The 20,958-nt window shown below is 50.5% G+C and overlaps 1 protein-coding gene and 1 long non-coding RNA gene across 2 annotated transcripts in view; one reads left to right on the forward strand and one right to left on the reverse strand.

Moving 5' to 3' along the window:
* On the forward strand, positions 1 to 6,718 carry LOC143826143 (uncharacterized). Its single transcript, XR_013227010.1, has 4 exons — positions 1 to 175; positions 3,808 to 3,892; positions 6,149 to 6,309; positions 6,450 to 6,718. It is a non-coding gene; the product is annotated as an uncharacterized LOC143826143 (long non-coding RNA).
* Positions 1,328 to 20,958, reverse strand: part of LOC143826142 (uncharacterized) — a 27,148-nt gene continuing 7,517 nt past the window's right edge. Inside the window, exons 3-4 of the mRNA XM_077314792.1 lie at positions 8,894 to 9,911; positions 1,328 to 3,496 (exon numbers count right to left, since the gene is read on the reverse strand). Of these exons, the coding sequence (XP_077170907.1) occupies positions 2,674 to 3,496; positions 8,894 to 9,911 (1,841 nt within the window). The 3' untranslated portion in view covers positions 1,328 to 2,673. The remainder of the gene's footprint in view (positions 3,497 to 8,893; positions 9,912 to 20,958) is intronic.

A 20,958-nucleotide genomic window follows, 5' to 3' on the forward strand; every position in this document is an offset into this window, starting at 1 on the left:
GGGGGGGGCGGAGGGGCGCCGCGAGACGGGCCGCGCGGGGTCCGGCGCGCGATTGTGACGTTGACGGCCCGCGGGGCACGTGACGGGGCCGTGCGCGGGCAGGTTGCTAGGAGACATCCGATCTGGAAATGGCCCCGCCCGAATCGCACGAAACATCCCAGAGCTTCACCCAGAGGTGGTTGCCCAAAATATTATTGTTGTTGTTTACATTTGTATACTGCCCCGATAATATTTTTATTTTTATAGCCCGCCCTATCCGGTTGACCCAGGGTGGATAACAACAAGAATGGAAGGTGGTGGAGAGCAGATTTTCCTAGTCCAGCTCGTGCTGTTTTTCCTGCCGTTGTTTGCCATGCAAGGGCTGAAATCTGACCCTCCCAGCCCAACTGAGCCTGCCAGTGGCTTTGAGCTCTCGGCCTGGAACATTTGCTGTCCCCTCCTGCGTTTATTTCAATTCACATAACATCTGCCTGCTGAAGGGTTCTGTAGAACTGGGCAGTTTGCCCAATTGTGTCAATAAAAGTAATTATGTGATCCCTCCCCCCCTTCTTCTCTGAAGAGATAGGCAATCTGCCAAAATTATGGGAGCGGCTGAAAGACACTTTCCCCTCCTGGAGTAAAATGGGGTGCGAATTAATGTCTTCGACCTACCTGGAGATCAAAATGTGGCTTGTCAAAATACCCAGTAAGGGATGTAAAGCATCTGCCCTTCAGGCTGTGTCAGAAAGAGCTACCTGTCATTAGAGCAGGTTTTATCAGCCAGGGCTTTGTGAACCCTGGGGTTTCCTGATGGCCCTGGAACGGTTTGCCAAATTGGTGAACTTTAATTATTTTTTTTATATATATTTAAATTTGTTAAACATATATCAATCATGTAAACCCTCTTCCAAAAATGGCCAATGATGGGTCTGGAGGTAGGAAGGGGAGGGGCCCCAGGTGGTCCTGTAAAGAGCTATTATTCTCAATCATATCCTGCACAATTGCGCCAATTCTGAGAGCTGGAGATTAAGGGGTGGAGAGGAGGACAGGACTTGGAAAGGGATAACTGAGAAAAAGCAGACACTTTCTGAAAGGAAATTCATCTCTGTTCTCTGGAGATCAATTGTAATTTGGGGTGATCTTCAGGCCCCACTTGGAGGTTGGCAATTTTACATGGACGGCACCTCAGAATGCTCTGCACTGGATCCCTCCTGACCCAATTTAGTTTTTGTAGCTGTTTTTGAGGGCAGAAGTCGTTTGAGGCCGGGTGAAGAGCGAACCTTCACTTAACTCCCCACATTTCTAGAACAAAATCAGGGTGCTGCAGACAAAGCCAACACATGTTGAGACCAAAATGTCTATGTTTTTTAATGATTCATTTAAGAGCCAAATGGAGGGAAGGAAACTTTCACAGTTAAAATCAGGAACACAAAACTATTACACACACAGGATAGGTATTCTACACATTTTGCTTGCTCCTCCAAGGACGACACTATAAAATTTATTTAACATCTTAAGGTTGGGAAATGAGCAATTCTGTTGCTCCCCCTTAACCGAAATGGGACTAAGGCCTTTTGTTTCCCGAGGAGGAAGAAGAGGAAGAAGAAGAGTTGGTTCTTATATGCCGCTTTTCTCTACCCGAAGGAGTCTCAAAGCGGCTTACAATCGCCTTCCCTTTCCTCTCCCCACAACAGACACCCAGTGAGGTGAGTGAGGCTGAGAGAGCCCTGATATCACTGCTCGGTCAGAACAGCTTTATCAGCTCTGTGTCGAGCCCAAGGTCACCCAGCTGGTTGCACGTGGGGGAGCGGGGAATCAAACCCGGCTCGTCAGATTAGAAGTCTGTGCTCCTAACCTCTACACCAAGCTGGCTCTCAAGCTGGATGCCCAGAAACAGCCTGTGGTTATTACTATGTGGATAATTTGGAGAAGTAATGTTTGGAATCTGACTTGATGCTCCAGGGACTGTTATATCAACTTGGCCTAATGTTGCGTTTCTAACTAGTTTTGTAGCCTTCTGTATAACTAGGTTACATAGGCTATACTGCAAACATACTAAAAATAAGGCCCTCAGAAACTCATGTTGCCTTTCCACTAAACTGGTTGTCAGCGATTGATACCATCAATACATGAAAGGAAAGGAGGTTGGTGGCGCCAGTAGTGAACAATCTTGGCCTTGGTGCATCGCACAAGACATTGTCCTTCTATTAACATAATCCTTAAGCATCTCTTCCTTTTAAAACAGCGTATTAAGTTGGCGACTCCCTCAGCACTACCATAAATACATTCTGAAACAAATATGGCCTTGGCTTATTTCCCTTACGTTTCCCTGTGACGTGCTACGGAGGCAATTAACAGAATCACCGTAATTCTAGAGGGTGGTTCTTGAACAAGAGGCCAAAACTTGTATCGGAAGCCCGGCCACCCAAGTCTGATTGGAACCCAATGCATGCTTCACTTGGAAGTAAGCCCATGAGCGACTCAGATCAGATCAGTGGGACTGACTTCCTAATCAAAATGCCTAAGTGTGGACTGCATTGATGTGAGCAGAAATATTTTGGGGAGCTCCCAAGACCGGCTCAGTAAGTCAGCAATAAGACCCTTGGCTAGGCAGTTCACGGACCGCCCAATTTTGGCAGGACTCACGCCTTTAACTGGAGTCAGTTTCTGTAGAATCCAAAGCCAGGGGCTGGTCTACGCGAGTAGCACATTCACGCCGGGTCCCAAGGTGAGCACAGACACGTGGTCCTCCCCGGGGTGAACGTGGGCCTGGTGGCGGGGGAACTGCTGCTTGTACCGAAAGGTTTTCCCACAGGCAGAGCAGGCGTAAGGTTTCTCGCCCGTGTGGATCCTCTGATGTTTGACCAGTTTAGAATTGACATAGAATCCTCGGCCGCACTGGGCGCACTTGTAGGGCTTCTCGCCGGTGTGGATCCGCTGGTGCTCGATGAGGGACGAGCTCTGGGAGAAGCACTTCCCGCACTCCTCGCACCGGTAGGGCCGCTCCCCGGTGTGCACGCGGTTGTGGGAGACTAAGTGGGTCTTCTTCTTGAAGCATTTCCCGCAGAGCGGGCAGGGGAAGGGCTTCTCCCCCGAATGGGTGCGCTCGTGCTTGAGGAGGTTGGAGCTGAGGGAGAAGCGCTTCCCGCAGAGGGTGCAGGAGTAGGGCTTCTCGCCCGAGTGGGTGCGCAGGTGCTTGACCAGGTTGGAGGTGCGGCTGAAGGCCTTCCCGCACTCCCGGCACGGGAAGGGCGTCTCCCCGGTGTGGGTGCGCTGGTGCTCGGTCAGGGCCGAGCTGCGGCTGAATCCCCGCCCGCACTCGGGACAGGCGAAGGGTTTCTCTCCGGTGTGGATCCTTTGGTGGCCCATCAGTGTGGAGCTCTGGGAGAAGCGTTTCCCGCACACGTTGCACACAAAGGGCCGCTCCCCCGTGTGGATCCTCTGGTGTTCGATCAGCACCGAGCTTTGCGAGAAGCTCTTCCCACACTCAGTGCAGTGGTAGGGCTTCTCAGCCTGCCTGCGGCCGGCGGGGGGAGGAGGGGGCGGCTCCAAGATCCCCAGAAGGTTGATAAATCCCGGGGGATCGTGGGAAGCTTCCCTGGACTGGTGCCTTCTCAGCTGACTTCGCCACTCTTGTTCCGGACTTCTGCAGAGACCGGGGATTGGTGAATTGTTCGGGCGGTGCGGTCCTGCCTTCCTCGTGCTTCTGCTTTCCCGGCCTCTGAGCTGTCTCCCCGGGCTGCCCTCGCTCCCCAGCCCCATCTCCCCCAGCTCAGGACTTGGAGGGGCTTCCAGCAACAGCTCCTTCATTTCCTCTTCTTCCTCCAGGACCTCCTCTGGGAAATCGTCCGTCTCGTGCCTTCCAAACACAGCACCTTTTATTTGAAAACAGAAACGGGATCCGCTGAGGGAGGTGAGCAAAATCATTAAGGATACCGCAATCTTACTCTTGGCCCCAGGGAAGCCAGGTTCTCTATCCCAGCGACCCGTTTGCATGGGAAGCTACCGGCAGTCAACCGCTCAGACACCTCCGCTGACCTGCAGGGCTTTCCGTGGTCCAGAAGCGTCTCAGAGCAGAGCCCAAGAAACTTGGTTGGGCACATGGTCAGGCTAAGGGCTGGTTTAAACATGCCAAGTCATTGCTTTGCCCCAACACAGTTCAAGCAAGACATGCATAGCTCCCGTGGGCAGATTCTTTCACCTCAGGCAGCCTCACATTTAAACCCAGCATTAGCAGGACTCTACTGTTAGATAAGTAGCATGGGAAAAAAAGAGTTGTTTTTTATACCCCACTTACTACTGCCTGAAGGAGTTTCAAAGCAGCATACAATCACCTTCCCTTCCTCTTCCCAAAACAGACATCCTGTGTGTGTGTGTGTGTGGGGGGGGGGGGCTGAGAGAGCTCTGAGAGAACTGCTCTGTGAGAACAACTCTAAGAGGACTGTGACTGTCACTTATATAATGCTTATTATAAGATTGTGACCAAACACTGTAATCCATTCCTTTTTCAGTGCTGTCCTTTTATTGTCCCAAACCACTCCAGTCCTACAGAATATAACTTGGGGGGGGGGGGGTCTCCTTTTCTGAATATTGCTGCTACCCATCTCCATAGAGCCCCTTGTTTTTCATCGCCGTAAGGATTATACAAAATCAGATTTATAGCTTTTGCTTCAGTAGCTGTTTTGGCAATTGAACCACCTTTAAGGTTGTGGAGAAACAACCTGAAGAAGAGTTCTGTGTATCTCCCAAGTTTGCCATTTATCAAAACAATTTCTCACATGCGCAATTTTTCAAATGCGTAGGCATTTCCATCAGCATGTGCAACATCACCCAGACACATCGTTTTTGTTCTGAAGAGCTCTGTCTAAAGAGGATTCCTGTGCCCCCCAGAAATCTCCGTCCTCTTACATTTTGACACCCCAGCGAAAGGAATCTCCTCCTTTCTGTTTTTAACACGGGTTAAACATGAGACGAGGTGGGCGCATCTTGCTTCCTAACCAAGAATCTGTGCTCCAGTCTTACCTGCGTTTCCAAATCTCTCCCATTCCTCTGTCTCTTGCACATCCTTCTTGTCCATCCCGGGCAGTTGCACCAGCTCCTGTCAACCTGAAGACGTTTCCGCAGTGCCTCCCAGCCCACCCCTTCCTCCACCCGCTCCCCAGAGACAGAAGAGCGCTCGGCCCCAGAGCCTGAGACAGTTATCCCGGCCCCATGGCTTGCAGAGCGGTATCGCCTGCCGAGTGGCCGAGGGAACCCACTGATGATGTCACATCCTCACACCAGTTCACATGATGCCGGGGGAATCAAAGGGAGAGGGGAGGAAGAGGCATGCTGGAGGCGGTTGCTAGGGAACCAGAAGAAACTCGCAAGGCGAGGCAAGGGCTGGAGGAAGCCAGGGCTTCCCGCTCCTTTAAGGCCCTCCAATCGCTTGTAGGTAGGTCGGCCTGAAGCAGTACAACACAATTAGAGTTCAACAAAGATTTATTCACGGCATGAGCTTTCGAGTGCAGGCGCTCTGAGGCCTGAGGAAGTTGCATGCACTCGAAAGCTCACATCTTCGTTGGTCTTAAAAGCGCTATGGTGCTTAGAGACCGAGAAAGGCAGCAACTGGGAGCATTTGTATGTTTAAATTCTCTGTCTCGAGCATCGCGCTCTCAGAAGCAGTTTCAGACAAGAAAGGCAACAGTCCTAGGATGGACTCTAAACAAAAGCAGCTTGAACAAATAGCACGGCCAATATCCAGGCGTGGAGGAAACATGTAGCCGTTAACAATTCGGTCGGGTTGTCAACTCAAAGGTGGGGAATTCCTGGAGGACCGAGGACAGAGCCAGGGCAGGATGAGAGCCTGAGGATGAGAAAGAGCTCAGCAAGGACACAGTGCTGCCCTCTGAAGCGGCGATTTTCTCCAGGGAAACTGATCTCTGTAGTCCAGAGAGGCGGTGCAGCTCTGGGAGAACTCCCTGTCCCACCTGGAGGTTGGGATCCCCACGATACGGTCGTGTTTCACTGGGAAAGGGCAAAACAGATTTTACCAGCTGCTGATGCGGGTTGTTGATCAAGCCTCCATTTCCTGAAGCACTTTCTAGAAATGAAGGCTTCATTCACAACCTTGCAGCCTTCCGCACCTTTGATCCACATTAAAATGAAATTTATATTATATTTCTTCAAGGCCAGCGGGTCTCGTGTTGGATTTGCAGTTCTTTTGGAAAGCTTTTTTAACAAACGTAAAAGGATCATTTGCCACTGAAGAAAGTTATAACACAAAGGCATTTATCAAACTGGAAAGCACTCTGGGGATTCTTCCATTTGTAAAAAGGCAAAAAGGACAAGGTATTTATTTTTATTTATTTATTTTAGATTCATATACCGCCCTTCCATACGGCTCTGGGCTGCTCTCTGTTCCATTTTATTCCAGTTCTGTATAACCTTTGTACTGGATGGCATCGGTTTGTTTATCATTAATTTGTCAGGCTCTTTCCTCAGCCCCCTGGGATCTTTCAACCGGAGGCAGCAGGGATCAAACCCAGGACTTCTACGTGCAAAGCGTGTGCTCTGCCACACAGCCACTTCCCCCTTCAATGTTGACCGCTGGCCTCTGGTTAAAGAGGAAATGGTGGCAGGGCGAAAACAGCAGCAAACTCAGCAAAGCATTCGCTTCTCGCATGGCCCAGAGCAACTGATGCCACCTTTTGTTGACTGCGTCCCATGAAATAAACCTACCCGATCTGTGATGTCAAAATGTCCCATGTGCACAGAGATTTTTGTTTAAAGGATGGCCATAGTCAACAAAGTAACTCGGAGAATAACATTTATTTTTTCTTTATAATGAACAAAGTTTAGGGAACGTACAATCGGTTCACGGATGAAGATTCCTCCTGTCCCCACCCCACCCAAGAGATCTCGTTTTGTTTTTTTTTTAATCACATTTCCAGGGCATTCAATAACAGAAACCAGAGTGCCACTGAGTGTCCTTATTATTTTATTTATTTTATTATTTTATTTATTTAGATTTATATACCGCCCTCCCCGAAGGCTCAGGGGAGCCTTAAAACAATGGAGCCATTAATCATCTATGAATTAACATGGAGAAAGGGGCTGCCAGCCTCCAGGTAGAACCGGGAGTTCTCCTGGAATTACAAGCCACCTCCAGATGATAGATTAGATCCCCAGAGAAAATGGCTGCTCTGGAGTGAGGGCTGTATGATGTTATTGTCTCCTCCCCAATTTGCCAGCTCTGTGTTGGGAGATCTCTGGAGATTTTGGATTTGGAGCCAGGAATGGACGAGGTTTAGAAGTGGGAGGGGACTTCAGTGGGGTATAATGACACAAAAGCAGCCATTTTCTCCACGGGAACTGATCCCCCGTCACCTGAAGATGAGTAGTAACCCCAGTAGATTACCTGGAGCCATCACCTGGAGTTTAGCTTTATCCAATGCTCTGAAAGCACAAACAAAACACAGTAATGCTACAAAGATACTAAGAAGCTGTAGGAATGCTACTAAATCCTGTGTTTGGCTCACGACTGCGTCCTCAATATCTTTGTTGTATACTGTGTTTTGTTTGTGCTTTCAGAGCACTGGATAAAGCTTTTTTCTATACCGTACAAATTTTTCTTGGGTTATCTTTGCACAGTGGAGTTTTTTTTCCTTCTGCACAGCTGCTATACACTGGATGTCCCATTTTGTATTTTTGGCCAATCACCTGGAAACTGGCAGCCCACTATTAAAACTCCATTCTTAAAACTCTGGGTCTTCCCTAACTAGGAGCTGGCAACCGGATATCGCTGCCCAGCCTTATTCTTCTGCAGACTTTCATGGCCGTTTCTAGACGTTCTCTGTGAAATGTTTCAGGATCCATGACAGGCTAGGAGGGACAAATTCTTTCGGGTCAGAACATGATAGCTCAATTCTGAATGTAACGGCTTGGCTCCTACGGCCGTGTTCTGTGCGTTCTAGACGGCCTCGGCCTCGGAACAAGCTTCCTCTTCTGCGAAGATTTCCATTTGCGTAAGACCCATGAGCCTTCGAGCAAACGGATGCGCTGACAGAAGAGGAAATGCGCTCTGCTGCAGAGACAGTCCAAAGGTCTGCTGCTCAGGTCCTCGGACTGGATCCAGATGTCTTTTCTTCAGGTAAAAATAAAAAGGTGTGTCCTTTTTCACTCTGACCAAGCATGTGCTGTGGGACCATGGGACTCGCCTGGATAGAAACAGAATGGAGGAAGGGGGCTGATGGAAGGAGGAGCATTGAGAACAAAACATGACCGGCCCCAACCCCTCATTAACAGGAAAGCTTTGGATAAGAAAGGGTGGGAGAGTAACTGAGCATCCCAACAGAGGTTTGGCAGTGGCTCCGAATGCAAAGTCTCCCAGTCTCTTCCTGCCACGGTTAGTACTTGGGTACCCACCTTGAGCCAACCAGGGAGGGTGGGCTATAAAAATAAAATTATTATCATTATTATTATTACTTGGATGAGAGATACCCCCCCCCGAGGAAGAGGAAGGCAATAGTAAAACACCCCTGTTTGTTTCTTGCTGTGAGTCGCTTGCAGCTTGATGGTGTGCAGTTTTTTTTAGGGGGGGGAAGGGGAAAGATGCTGCCCACTGCAGGGTTATGCACTAAAAAATCCCAGGCCAGACAACTCAGTCAGAACAGAGCAGCAGTGGAGAGAGCTCTGATGTCTGGGTTGACAGGCCCACAGGAAACTACTAGATTCAAGGCCCAAAAAATGGTGGAATTCCAGCCTCTGAAAGTCGTGGGCCACAGGGGCCAAGAGTTGTGAGGGAAGGGGAAGAAGAAGGGGAACGAAGACCACAGAAGAGCTCTACGCCTTTTCGGACGCTTGCAGGATGGCCGTCGTCTCTGCCCAGGGGCTAACGGCGAGAGCAGTCCCCGATCTGCCCTCCCCCGAATGCATCTGTTTCTGGTGCCGGGTGAACTGAGGCTTGTAGCGGAAAGCTTTCCCGCAGGCCGGGCACTCGTACGGCTTCTCCCCGGTGTGGATCCTCTGGTGCTTGATGAGGTTGGAGCTGACACAGAAGCTCTTCCCGCAGTCCGCGCACTTGTAGGGCTTCTCGCCGGTGTGGATCCGCTGGTGCTCGATGAGGATGGAGCTCTGGGAGAAGCACTTCCCGCACTCCTCGCACCGGTAGGGCCGCTCCCCGGTGTGCACGCGGTGGTGGGACACCAGGTGGGTCTTCTTCTTGAAGCACTTCCCGCAGAGGGCGCAAGGGAAGGGCTTCTCCCCCGAATGGGTGCGCTCGTGCTTGAGGAGGTTGGAGCTGAGGGAGAAGCGCTTCCCGCAGAGGGTGCAGGAGTAGGGCTTCTCGCCCGAGTGGGTGCGCAGGTGCTTGACCAGGTTGGAGGTGCGGCTGAAGGCCTTCCCGCACTCCCGGCACGGGAAGGGCGTCTCCCCGGTGTGGGTGCGCTGGTGCTCCGTGAGGGTGGAGCTCCGGGTGAAGCCCCGCCCGCACTCCTGACACGTGTAAGGCTTCTCGCCCGTGTGGGTGCGCTGGTGCTCCACCAGGGTGCTGCTGCGGCTGAAGCTCTTCTCGCACTCGCCGCACGTGAAGGGGCGCTCCCCCGTGTGGATGCGCTGGTGCTCGATCAGGTTGGAGCTCTGTGAGAAGCTCTTTCCGCAGTCGGTGCAGTGGAAGGGCTTCTCCGGCACGCGCCGGGTCAAAGGGGCGGGAGGCGGGTCTTCCAGGATGCCCAGGATGTTGATGTAGCCCCCCAAACCCGGCGCGTTGGAGCGCCTCCGCCGACGTCGGAAGCGCGGGGAAGTTATCTGGGGCTTCTCTGGGCCCGTGCAGGTGTCTTGGAGGGTCCGAGCTGCGCTTTCGTGGGATGATGCATTCTCAGGAAATCCGGTTTCCTCCTCCATCATCCCATTGCCTGGGTAGGGAACAAGAGCGTTGTCAGAATTGCAGGGACCTGCACATTAAAAAAGTCATAAATCGTGTTAATCGAGAACCCTGGAATTCCTATCAGTCAGATCTTTTGCCCGCCTGTTTCAGGCTTCTCTGCTCAGTTAATGTCATTCTGTTAGGAAGTTAAACATTAATCCAGCCTTTCTCAACTGTTTTACTGTTGAGAAACCGCTGAAGCATTGTTCAGGCTTCAAGAAACCCCAGAAATGGTATGATTGTCCAGAATATGGTTGGGAAGCAGAGCCTACCCCCCTCCACCCTCTCCAGGTCCATCATTAGCCATTTGGGGAGGGGTGAGGGGGATCCATATAACCGGATATCAACTGATGTTTACCAATTAATATATATATAAACAATTAATTAACTCCCATCAATTAGGGATCCCTTCCAGGATCGTCAAGAAACTCTGCTCTAAACACCTCTATTAGGTAAGTTAAACCCTTCTCTCTCTCCTGCCTGAGCACCCAGCCTTCAAGTGAGGTCTACAAAACAATCCCCTTCTCATGGCAGCCATTTTGAAGCTGAGGAGTCATGAGGGGAGGAGTCAGCTACAAAATACCATGAGAAAGGAAGGTGAGGAGTCAGCTAAACAGGGCTACCTAGGGAAGGGGAGGAGTCTGCTACAAAATGGCTGCCATGACAAGGGGAGGAGTCAGCTACAAAATGACTGCCTGGGGAAGGGGAGGAGTCAACTACAAAATGGTTGCCTAGGGAATGGGAGATGTCAGCTACAAAATGGCTGCCTAGGTAAAGGGAGGTGTCAACTAGAAAATGGCTGCCATGATAAGGGGTGGAATCAGCTAGAAAATGGCTGCCTAGAGAAGGGGAGGTTTCAGCTACAAAATGGCTGCCGAGGGAAGGGGAGGAGTCAGGTACAAAATGGCTCCCTAGGAAAAAGGAGTTGTCAGCTACAAAATGGCTGCCATTAGAAAGGGAGGAGTCAGCAACACAATGTCTCCCAATAGAAGAGGAGGAGTCAGCTACAAAATGGCTGCCTGGAGAAGGGGAGGAGTCAGCTACAAAATTCCTGCCATGAGAAGGGAGGAGTCAGCTACAAAATGGCTACCTAGAGAAGGGGAGGAGTCAGCTAGAATATGGCTGCCATGATAAGGGGTGTAATCAGCTAGAAAATGGCTGCCTAGAGAAGGGGAGGAGTCAGCTACCAAATGGCTGCTTAGGGAAGGGGAGGATTCAGATCCAAAATGGCTGCCTAGGAAAGGGGAGGAATCAGGTACAAAATGGCTGCCTAGGGAAGGCTGGAGGAGTCAGGTACAAAATGGCTACCTAGGGAAGGGGAGGAGTCAGGTACAAAATGGCTGCCTATAAAAGGGAGGACTCAGCTATAAAATGGGTACCTAGGGAAGGGGAGGAGTCAGGTACAAAATGGCTGCCTATGAAAGGGGAGGAGTCAGCTACAAAATGGCTACCTAGGGAAGGGGAGTAGTCAGCTACAAAATGGCTGCCTAGAGCAGGGGAGGAGTCAGATAAAAATGAAATGAGGTGGAATCAGCTACAAAATGGCTACCTAGGAAAGGGGAGGAGTCAGCTAAAAATGGCTGCCTATGGAAGGGGATGAGTCAGCTACAAAACGGCTACTTAGGGAAGGGGAGGAGTCAGGTGCAAAATGGCTGACTAGGGAAGGGGAGGAGTCAGCTACAAAATGGCTGACTAAGGAAGGGGAGGAGTCAGCTACAAAATGGCTGACAAGGGAAGGGGAGGAGTCAGCTACAAAATAACTACCTAGGGAACAGGTGGAGTCAGGTACAAAATGGCTGACTTGGAAAGGGGAGTTGTCAGCTACAAAATGGCTGCCATTAGAAGGGGAGGAGTCAATAACAAAATAGCTGCCTAGGAAAGGGGAATCAGGTACAAAATGGCTACCTAGGAAAGGGGAGGAGTCAGCTACAAAATGGCTACCTAGGGAAGGGGAGGAGTCAGCTACAAAATGAGAGCCTAGGAAAGGGGAGTCAGGTACAAAATGGCTGCCTATGAAAGGGGAGGTGTGAGCTACAAAATGGCTGCCTATGGAAGGGGAGGAGTCAGCTACAAAATGGCTACCTAGGGAAGGGCAACCATTTTGTACCTGACTCCACCCCTGCCCTAGCCAGACATTTTGTAGCTGACTCCTCCCCTTTCCAAGGCAGCCATTTTGTACCTGACCCCACCCCTTCCCTAGGTAGCCATTTTGTAGCTGGCTCCTCCCCTTCCCTAGTCAGCCATTTTATAGCTGACTCCTCCCCTTCCCTAGGCAACCATTTTGTAGCTGACTCCTCCCCTTCCCTAGGCAGCCATTTTCTACCTGACTCCTCCCCTTCCCTAGGTAGCCATTTTGTACCTGACTCCTCCCCTTACATAGGCAGCCATTTTGTACCTGACTCCCCTTTCCTAGGCAGCCATTTTTCACCTGACTCCTCCCCTTCCCTAGGTAGCCATTTTGTAGCTGACTCCTCCCCTTACATAGGCAGCCATTTTGTACCTGACTCCCCTTTCCTAGGCAGCCATTTTGTTACTGACTCCTCCCATTCTAATGGCAGCCATTTTGTAGCTGAGAACTCCCCTTTCCTAGGCAACCATTTTCCATAGGTAGCCATTTTGTAGTTAACTCCTCCCCTTTCTTAGGTAGCCATTTTGTAGCTGATTCCTCCCCTTACATAGGCAGCCATTTTGTAGGTGGCTCCCCTTTCCTAGGCAGCCATTTTGTAGCTGACTCCTCCCCTTTCCTAGGCAGCCATTTTGTACATGGCTCCCCTTTCCTAGGCAGCCATTTTGTACCTGACTCCACCCCTTCCCTAGGTAGCCATTTTGTACCTGACTCCTCCCCTTTCCTAGGCAGCCATTTTGTACCTGACTCCACCCCTTTCCTAGGAAGCCATTTTGTACCTGACTCCACCCCTTTCCTAGGCAGCCATTTTGTACCTGACTCCACCCCTTCCCTAGGTAGCCATTTTGTACCTGACTCCACCCCTTTCCTAGGCAGCCATTTTGTACCTGACTCCACCCCTTTCCTAGGCAGCCATTTTGTACCAGACTCCCCTTTCCTAGGCAGCCATTTTCTACCTGACACCTCCCCTTCCCTAGGAAGCCATTTTGTACCTGACTCCTCCCCTTCCATAGGCAGCCATTTTGTACCTGACTCCTCCCCTTCCCTAGGTAGCCATTTTGTACCTGACTCCTCCCCTTACATAGGCAGCCATTTTGTACCTGACTCCCCTTTCCTAGGCAGCCATTTTCTACCTGACTCCTCCCATTCTAATGGCAGCCATTATGTAGCTGAGAACTCCCCTTTCTTAGGTAGCCATTTTGTAGCTGACTCCTCCCCTTTCCTAGGCAGCCATTTTGTACCTGACTCCACCCCTTCCCTAGGTAGCCATTTTGTAGCTGACTCCTCCCCTTACATAGGCAGCCATTTTGCAGCTGACTCCTCTCCTTACATAGGCAGCCATTTTGTACCTGATTTGTCCCCTTTCCTAGGCAGCCATTTTGTAGCTGACTACTCCCCTTCCATAGGCAGCCATTTTGTAGCTGACTCCTCCCCTTCCATAGGTAGCCATTTTGTAGTTAACTCCTCCCCTTTCCTACGCAGCCATTTTGTACCTGACTCCACCCCTTCCCTAGGTAGCCATTTTGTACCTGACTCCTCCCCTTCCCTAGTCAGCCATTTTGTAGCTGACTCCTCTCTATTCCTAAGTAGCCATTTTGTAGCTGACTCCTCCCCTTTCCTAGGCAGCCATTTTGTAGGTGGCTCTCCTTTCCTAGGTAGCCATTTTGTACATGGCTCCCCTTTCCTAGGCAGCCATTTTGTACCTGACTCCACCCCTTCCCTAGGTAGCCATTTTGTACATGACTCCTCCCTTTACATAGGCAGCCATTTTGTAACTGACTCCCGTTTCCTAGGCAGCCATTTTGTTACTGACTCCTCCCATTTTAATGGCAGCCATTTTGTAGCTGAGAACTCCCCTTTCCTAGGCATCCATTTTCCATAGGTAGCCATTTTGTAGTTAACTCCTCCCCTTTCTTAGGTAGCCATTTTGTACCTGACCCCTCCCCTTACATAGGCAGCCATTTTGTACCTGACTCCCCTTTCCTAGGCAGCCATTTTGTTACTGACTCCTCCCATTCTAATGGCAGCCATTTTGTAGCTGAGAACACCCCTTTCCTAGGCAACCATATTGTAGCTGACTCCTCCCCTTCCCTAGGCAGCCATTTTGTAGCTGACTCCTCCCCTTCCATAGGCAGCCATTTTGTACCTGACTCCTCCCCTTCCCTAGGTACCCATTTTGTAGCTGACTCCTCCCCTTCCCTAGGTAGCCATTTTGTAGCTGACTCCTCCCCTTACATAGGCAGCCATTTTGTAGCTGACTCCTCCCCTTGCATAGCCATTTTGTAGTTAACTCCACCCCTTTCTTAGGTAGCCATTTTGTAGCTGAATCCTCCCCTTACATAGGCAGCCATTTTGTAGGTGGCTCCCCTTTCCTAGGTAGCCATTTTGTAGCTGACTCCTCCCCTTCCCTAGGTAGCCATTTTGTACCTGACTCCTCCCCTTACCTAGTCAGCCATTTTGTAGCTGACTCCTCTCTATTCCTAGGTAGCCATTTTGTAGCTGAACCCTCCCCTTTCCTAGGCAGCCATTTTGTAGGTGGCTCTCCTTTCCTAGGCAGCCATTTTGTACCTGACTCCACCCCTTCGCTAGGTAGCCATTTTGTACCTGACTCCTCCCATTACATAGGCAGCCATTTTGTACCTGACGCCCCTTTCCTAGCCAGCCATTTTGTTACTGACTCCTCCCATTCTAATGGCAGCCATTTTGTAGCTGAGAACTCCCCTTTCCTAGGCAACCATTTTGTAGCTGACTCCACGCCTTCCCTAGGCAACCATTTTGTACCTGACTCCTCCCCTTCCCTAGGTAGCCGTTTTGTAGCTGACTCCTCCCCTTACATAGGCAGCCATTTTGTACCTGATTCCTCCCCTTTCCTAGGCAGCTATTTTGTAGCTGACTACTCCCCTTCCATAGGCAGCCATTTTGTAGCTGACTCCTCCCCTTGCATAGGTAGCCATTTTGTAGTTAACTCCACTCCTTTCTTAGGTAGCCATTTTGTAGCTGAATCCTCCACTTACATAGGCAGCCATTTTGTAGGTGGCTCCCCTTTCCTAGGCAGCCATTTTGTAGCTGACTCCTCCCCTTTCCTAGGCAGCCATTTTGTACGTGGCTCCCCTTTCCTAGGCAGCCATTTTGTACCTGACTCCACCCCTTCCCTAGGTAGCCATTTTGTACCTGACTCCTCCCCTTACATAGGCAGCCATTTTGTACCTGACTCCCCTTTCCTAGGCAGCCATTTTGTGGCTGACTCCCTATTCCTAGGCAGCCATTTTGTAGCTGACTCCTCCCCTTCCTTAGGTAGCCATTTTGTAGTTAACTCCTCCCCTTTCTTAGGTAGCCATTTTGTAGCTGATTCCTCCCCTTATATAGGCAGCCATTTTGTAGGTGGCTCCCCTTTCCTAGGCAGCCATTTTGTACCTGACTCCACCCCTTCCCTAGGTAGCCATTTTGTACCTGACTCCTCCCCTTCCCTAGTCAGCCATTTTGTAGCTGACTCCTCTCTATTCCTAGGTAGCCATTTTGTAGCTGACTCCTCCCCTTTCCTAGGCAGCCATTTTGTAGGTGGCTCCCCTTTCCTAGGCAGCCATTTTGTACCTGACTCCACCCCTTCCCTAGGTAGCCATTTTGTACCTGACTCCTCCCCTTCCCTAGTCAGCCATTTTGTACCTGACTCCACCCCTTCCCTAGGTAGCCATTTTGTACCTGACTCCTCCCCTTACATAGGCAGCCATTTTGTACCTGACTCCCCTTTCCTAGGCAGCCATTTTGTGGCTGACTCCCTATTCCTAGGCAGCCATTTTGTAGCTGACTCCTCCCCTTCCATAGGTAGCCATTTTGTAGTTAACTCCTCCCCTTTCTTAGGTAGCCATTTTGTAGCTGATTCCTCCCCTTATATAGGCAGCCATTTTGTAGGTGGCTCCCCTTTCCTAGGCAGCCATTTTGTACCTGACTCCACCCCTTCCCTAGGTAGCCATTTTGTACCTGACTCCTCCCCTTCCCTAGTCAGCCATTTTGTAGCTGACTCCTCCCCATCCATAGGCAGCCATTTTGTAGCAGACACCTCCACTTTCCTAGGCAGCCATTTTGTAGGTGGCTCCCCTTTCCTAGGCAGCCATTTTGTACCTGACTCCACCCCTTCCCTAGGTAGCCATTTTGTACCTGACTCCTCCCCTTCCCTAGTCAGCCATTTTGTAGCTGACTCCTCTCTATTCCTAGGTAGCCATTTTGTAGCTGACTTCTCCCCTTTCCTAGGCAGCCATTTTGTACCTGACTCCCCTTTCCTAGGCAACCATTTTGTAGCTGACTCCTCCCCTTCCCTAGGCAGCCATTTTGTACCTGACTGCTGCCCTTCCCTAGGTAGCCATTTTGTACCTGATTCCTCCACTTTCCTAGGCAGCCATTTTGTAGCTGACTACTCCCCTTCCATAGTCAGCCATTTTGTAGTTGACTCCTCCCCTTCCATAGGCAGCCATTTTGTAGCTGACTCCTCCCCTTCCCTAGGTAGCCATTTTGTAGCTGACTCCTCCCCTTCCCTAGGTAGCCATTTTGTAGCTGACTCCTCCCCTTACATAGGCAGCCATTTTGTACCTGACTCCCCTTTCCTAGGCAGCCATTTTGTTACTGACTCCTCCCATTCTAATGGCAGCCATTTTGTAGCTGATTCTTCCCCTTACATAGGCAGCCATTTTGTAGGTGGCTCCCCTTTCCTAGGTAGCCATTTTGTAGCTGACTCCTCCCCTTTCCTAGGTAGCCATTTTGTAGCTGACTCCTCCCCTTTTCTAGGCAGCCATTTTGTAGGTGGCTCCCCTTTCCTAGGCAGCCATTTTGTACCTGACTCCACCCCTTCCCTAGGTAGCCATTTTGTACCTGACTCCTCCCCTTCCCTAGTCAGCCATTTTGTAGCTGACTCCTCTCTATTCCTAGGTAGCCATTTTGTAGCTGACTTCTCCCCTTTCCTAGACAGCCATTTTGTACCTGACTCCCCTTTCCTAGGCAACCATTTTGTAGCTGACTCCTCCCCTTCCCTAGGCAGCCATTTTGTACCTGACTGCTGCCCTTCCCTTGGTAGCCATTTTGTAGCTGACTCCTCCCCTTCCATAGACAGACATTTTGTCCCTGACTCCTCCCCTTCCCTAGGTAGCCATTTTGTAGCTGACACCTCCCCTTACATAGGCAGCCATTTTGTACCTGATTCCTCCCCTTTCCTAGGCAGCCATTTTGTAGCTGACTACTCCCCTTCCATAGTCAGCCATTTTGTAGTTGACTCCTCCCCTTCCATAGGCAGCCATTTTGTAGCTGACTCCTCCCCTTCCCTAGGTAGCCATTTTGTAGCTGACTCCTCCCCTTCCCTAGGTAGCCATTTTGTAGCTGACTCCTCCCCTTACATAGGCAGCCATTTTGTACCTGACTCCCCTTTCCTAGGCAGCCATTTTGTTACTGACTCCTCCCATTCTAATGGCAGCCATTTTGTAGCTGATTCCTCCCCTTACATAGGCAGCCATTTTGTAGGTGGCTCCCCTTTCCTAGGTAGCCATTTTGTAGCTGACTCCTCCCCTTTCCTAGGTAGCCATTTTGTACATGGCTCCCCTTTCCTAGGCAGCCATTTTGTACCTGACTCCACCCCTTCCCTAGGTAGCCATTTTGTACCTGACTCCTCCCCTTACATAGGCCGCCATTTTGTTCCTGACTCCCCTTTTCTAGGCAGCCATTTTGTTACTGACTCCTCCCATTCTAATGGCAGCCATTTTGTAGCTGAGAACTCCCCTTTCCTAGGCAACCATTTTCCATAGGTAGCCATTTTGTAGTTAACTCCTCCCCTTCCCTAGGTAGCCATTTTGTTACTGACTCTTCCCATTCTAGTGGTAGCCATTTTGTGGCTGAGAACTCCCCTTTCCTAGGCAACCATTTTGTAGCTGACTCCTCCCCTTCCCTAGGCAGCCATTTTGTATCTGACTGCACCCCTTCCCTAGGTAGCCATTTTGTAGCTGACTCCTCCCCTTCCATAGGCAGCCATTTTGTACCTGACTCCTCTCCTTCCATAGGTAGCCATTTTGTAGCTGACTCCTCCCCTTACATAGGCAGCCATTTTGTACCTGATTCCTCCCCTTTCCTAGGCAGCCATTTTGTAGCTGACTACTCCCCTTCCATAGGCAGCCATTTTGTAGTTGACTCCTCCCCTTCCATAGGCAGCCATTTTGTACCTGACTCCTCCCCTTCCCTAGGTAGCCATTTTGTAGCTGACTCCTCCCCTTACATAGGCAGCCATTTTGTACCTGACTCCCCTTTCCTAGGCAACCATTTTGTTACTGACTCCTCCCATTCTAATGGCAGCCATTTTGTAGCTGATTCCTCCCCTTACATAGGCAGCCATTTTGTAGGTGGCTCCCCTTTCCTAGGTAGCCATTTTGTAGCTGACTCCTCCCCTTCCCTAGGTAGCCATTTTGTAGCTGACTCCTCCCCTTACATAGGCAGCCATTTTGTACCTGATTCCTCCCCTTTCCTAGGCAGCCATTTTGTAGCTGAATAGTCCCCTTCCATAGGCAGCCATTTTGTAGCTGACTCCTCCCCTTCCATAGGTAGCCATTTTGTAGTTAACTCCACCCCTTAGGTAGCCATTTTGTAGCTGAATCCTCCCCTTCCCTAGGCAGCCATTTTATACCTGACTCCTCCCCTTCCGTAGGTAGCCATTTTGTAGCTGACTCCTCCCCTTCCATAGGCAGCTATTTTGTACCTGACTCCTCCCCTTCCCTAGTCAGGCATTTTGTAGCTGACTCCTCACCTTTCCTAGCCAGCCATTATGTAGCTGACTCCTCCCCTTCCCTAGTCACCCATTTTGTAGCTGACTCCTCCCCTTCCCTAGGTAGCCATGTTGTAGCTGACTCCTCCCCATCCATAGGCAACCATTTTGTAGCTGACTCCTCCCCTTCCCTAGGTAGCCATTTTGTAGCTGACTCCTCCCCTTTCATAGGCAGCCATTTTGTAGCTGACTCCTCCCCTTACATAGGCAGCCATTTTGTACCTGATTCCTCCCCTTTCCTAGGCAGCCATTTTGTAGCTGAATACTCCCCTTCCATAGGCAGCCATTTTGTAGCTGACTCCTCCCCTTCCATAGGTAGCCATTTTGTAGTTAACTCCACCCCTTAGGTAGCCATTTTGTAGCTGAATCCTCCCCTTCCCTAGGCAGCCATTTTATACCTGACTCCTCCCCTTCCGTAGGTAGCCATTTTGTAGCTGACTCCTCCCCTTCCATAGGCAGCTATTTTGTACCTGACTCCTCCCCTTCCCTAGTCAGGCATTTTGTAGCTGACTCCTCACCTTTCCTAGCCAGCCATTATGTAGCTGACTCCTCCCCTTCCCTAGTCACCCATTTTGTAGCTGACTCCTCCCCTTCCCTAGGTAGCCATGTTGTAGCTGACTCCTCCCCATCCATAGGCAACCATTTTGTAGCTGACTCCTCCCCTTCCCTAGGTAGCCATTTTGTAGCTGACTCCTCCCCTTTCATAGGCAGCCATTTTGTAGCTGACTCCTCCCCTTACATAGGCAGCCATTTTGTACCTGACTCCACCCCTTCCCTAGGTAGCCATTTGTAGCTAACTCCTCCCCTTTCCTAGGCAGCCATTATGTAGCTGACTCCCCTTTCTAGGCAGCCATTTTGTAGCTGACTCCCCTTTCCTAGGCAGCCATTTTGTAGCTGACACCCCTTTTCTAGGCAGCCATTTTGTGGCTGACAACCCATTCCTAGGCAGCCATTTTGTAGCTCACTCCTCCCCTTCCCTAGGCAGCCATTTTGTACCTGACTCCACCACTTCCCTAGGTAGCCATTTTGTAGCTGACTCCTCCCCTTAAATAGGCAGCCATTTTGTAGCTAACCCCCCCTTTCCTAGGTAGCCATTTTGTAGCTGACTCCTCCCCTTCCCTAGGCAGCCATTTTGTACCTGACTACTCCCCTTCCCAGGGCAGCCATTTGGTAGCTGACTCCTCCCCTTCCATAGGCAGCCATTTTGTAGCTAACCTCCCCTTTCCTAGGTAGCCATTTTGTAGCTGACCCATCCCCTTCCATAGGCAGCCATTTGGTACCTGACTACTCCCCTAGGTAGCCATTTTGTAGCTAACTCCTCCCCTTCCCTAGGCAGCCATTTTGTAGCTGACTCCTCCCCTTCCCTAGGCAGCCATTTTGTACCTGACTCCTCCCCTTCCCTAGGTAGCCATTTTGGAGCTGACCCCTCCCCTTCCATAAGCAGCCATTTTGGAGCTGACTCTTCCCTTTCCTAGGTAGCCATTTTGTAGCTGATTCCACCCCATATCATGGCAGCCATTTTCTAGCTGACTCCTCCCCTTCCCTAGGCAGCCATTTTGTACCTGACTCCTCCCCTTTCATAGGCAGCCATTTTGTAGCTGACTCCTCCCCTTACATAGGCAGCCATTTTGTACCTGACTCCACCCTTTCCCTATGTAGCCATTTTGTAGCTAACTCCTCCTTTTCCCTAGGCAGCCATTTTGTACCTGACTCCTCCCCTTCCCAAGTAAGCCATTTTGTAGCTGACTCCTCCCCTTCCATAGACAGCCATTTTGTACCTGACTCCTCCCCTTCCCTAGGCAGGCATTTTGTAGCTGACTCCTCCCCTTCCCTAGGCAGCCATTTTGTAGCTGAGTCCTCCCCTTCCCTAGGGAGCCATTTTGTAGCTGACTCCTCCCCTTCCATAAGCAGCCATTTTGGAGCTTACTATTCCCCTTTCCTAGGTAGCCATTTTGTAGCTGATTCCACCCCATATCATGGCAGCCATTTTGTAGCTGACTCCTCCCCTTCCTTAGGTAGCCATTTTGTAGCTGACTCCTCCCCTTTCATAGGCAGCCATTTTGTACCTGACTCCTCCCCTTACATAGGCAGCCATTTTGTACCTGACTCCACCCCTTCCCTAGGTAGCCATTTTGTAGCTAACTCCTCCCCTTCCCT

This window comes from Paroedura picta, chromosome 16, assembly GCF_049243985.1.
Source record: "Paroedura picta isolate Pp20150507F chromosome 16, Ppicta_v3.0, whole genome shotgun sequence".
Taxonomy (NCBI): Eukaryota; Metazoa; Chordata; class Lepidosauria; order Squamata; family Gekkonidae; genus Paroedura; species Paroedura picta.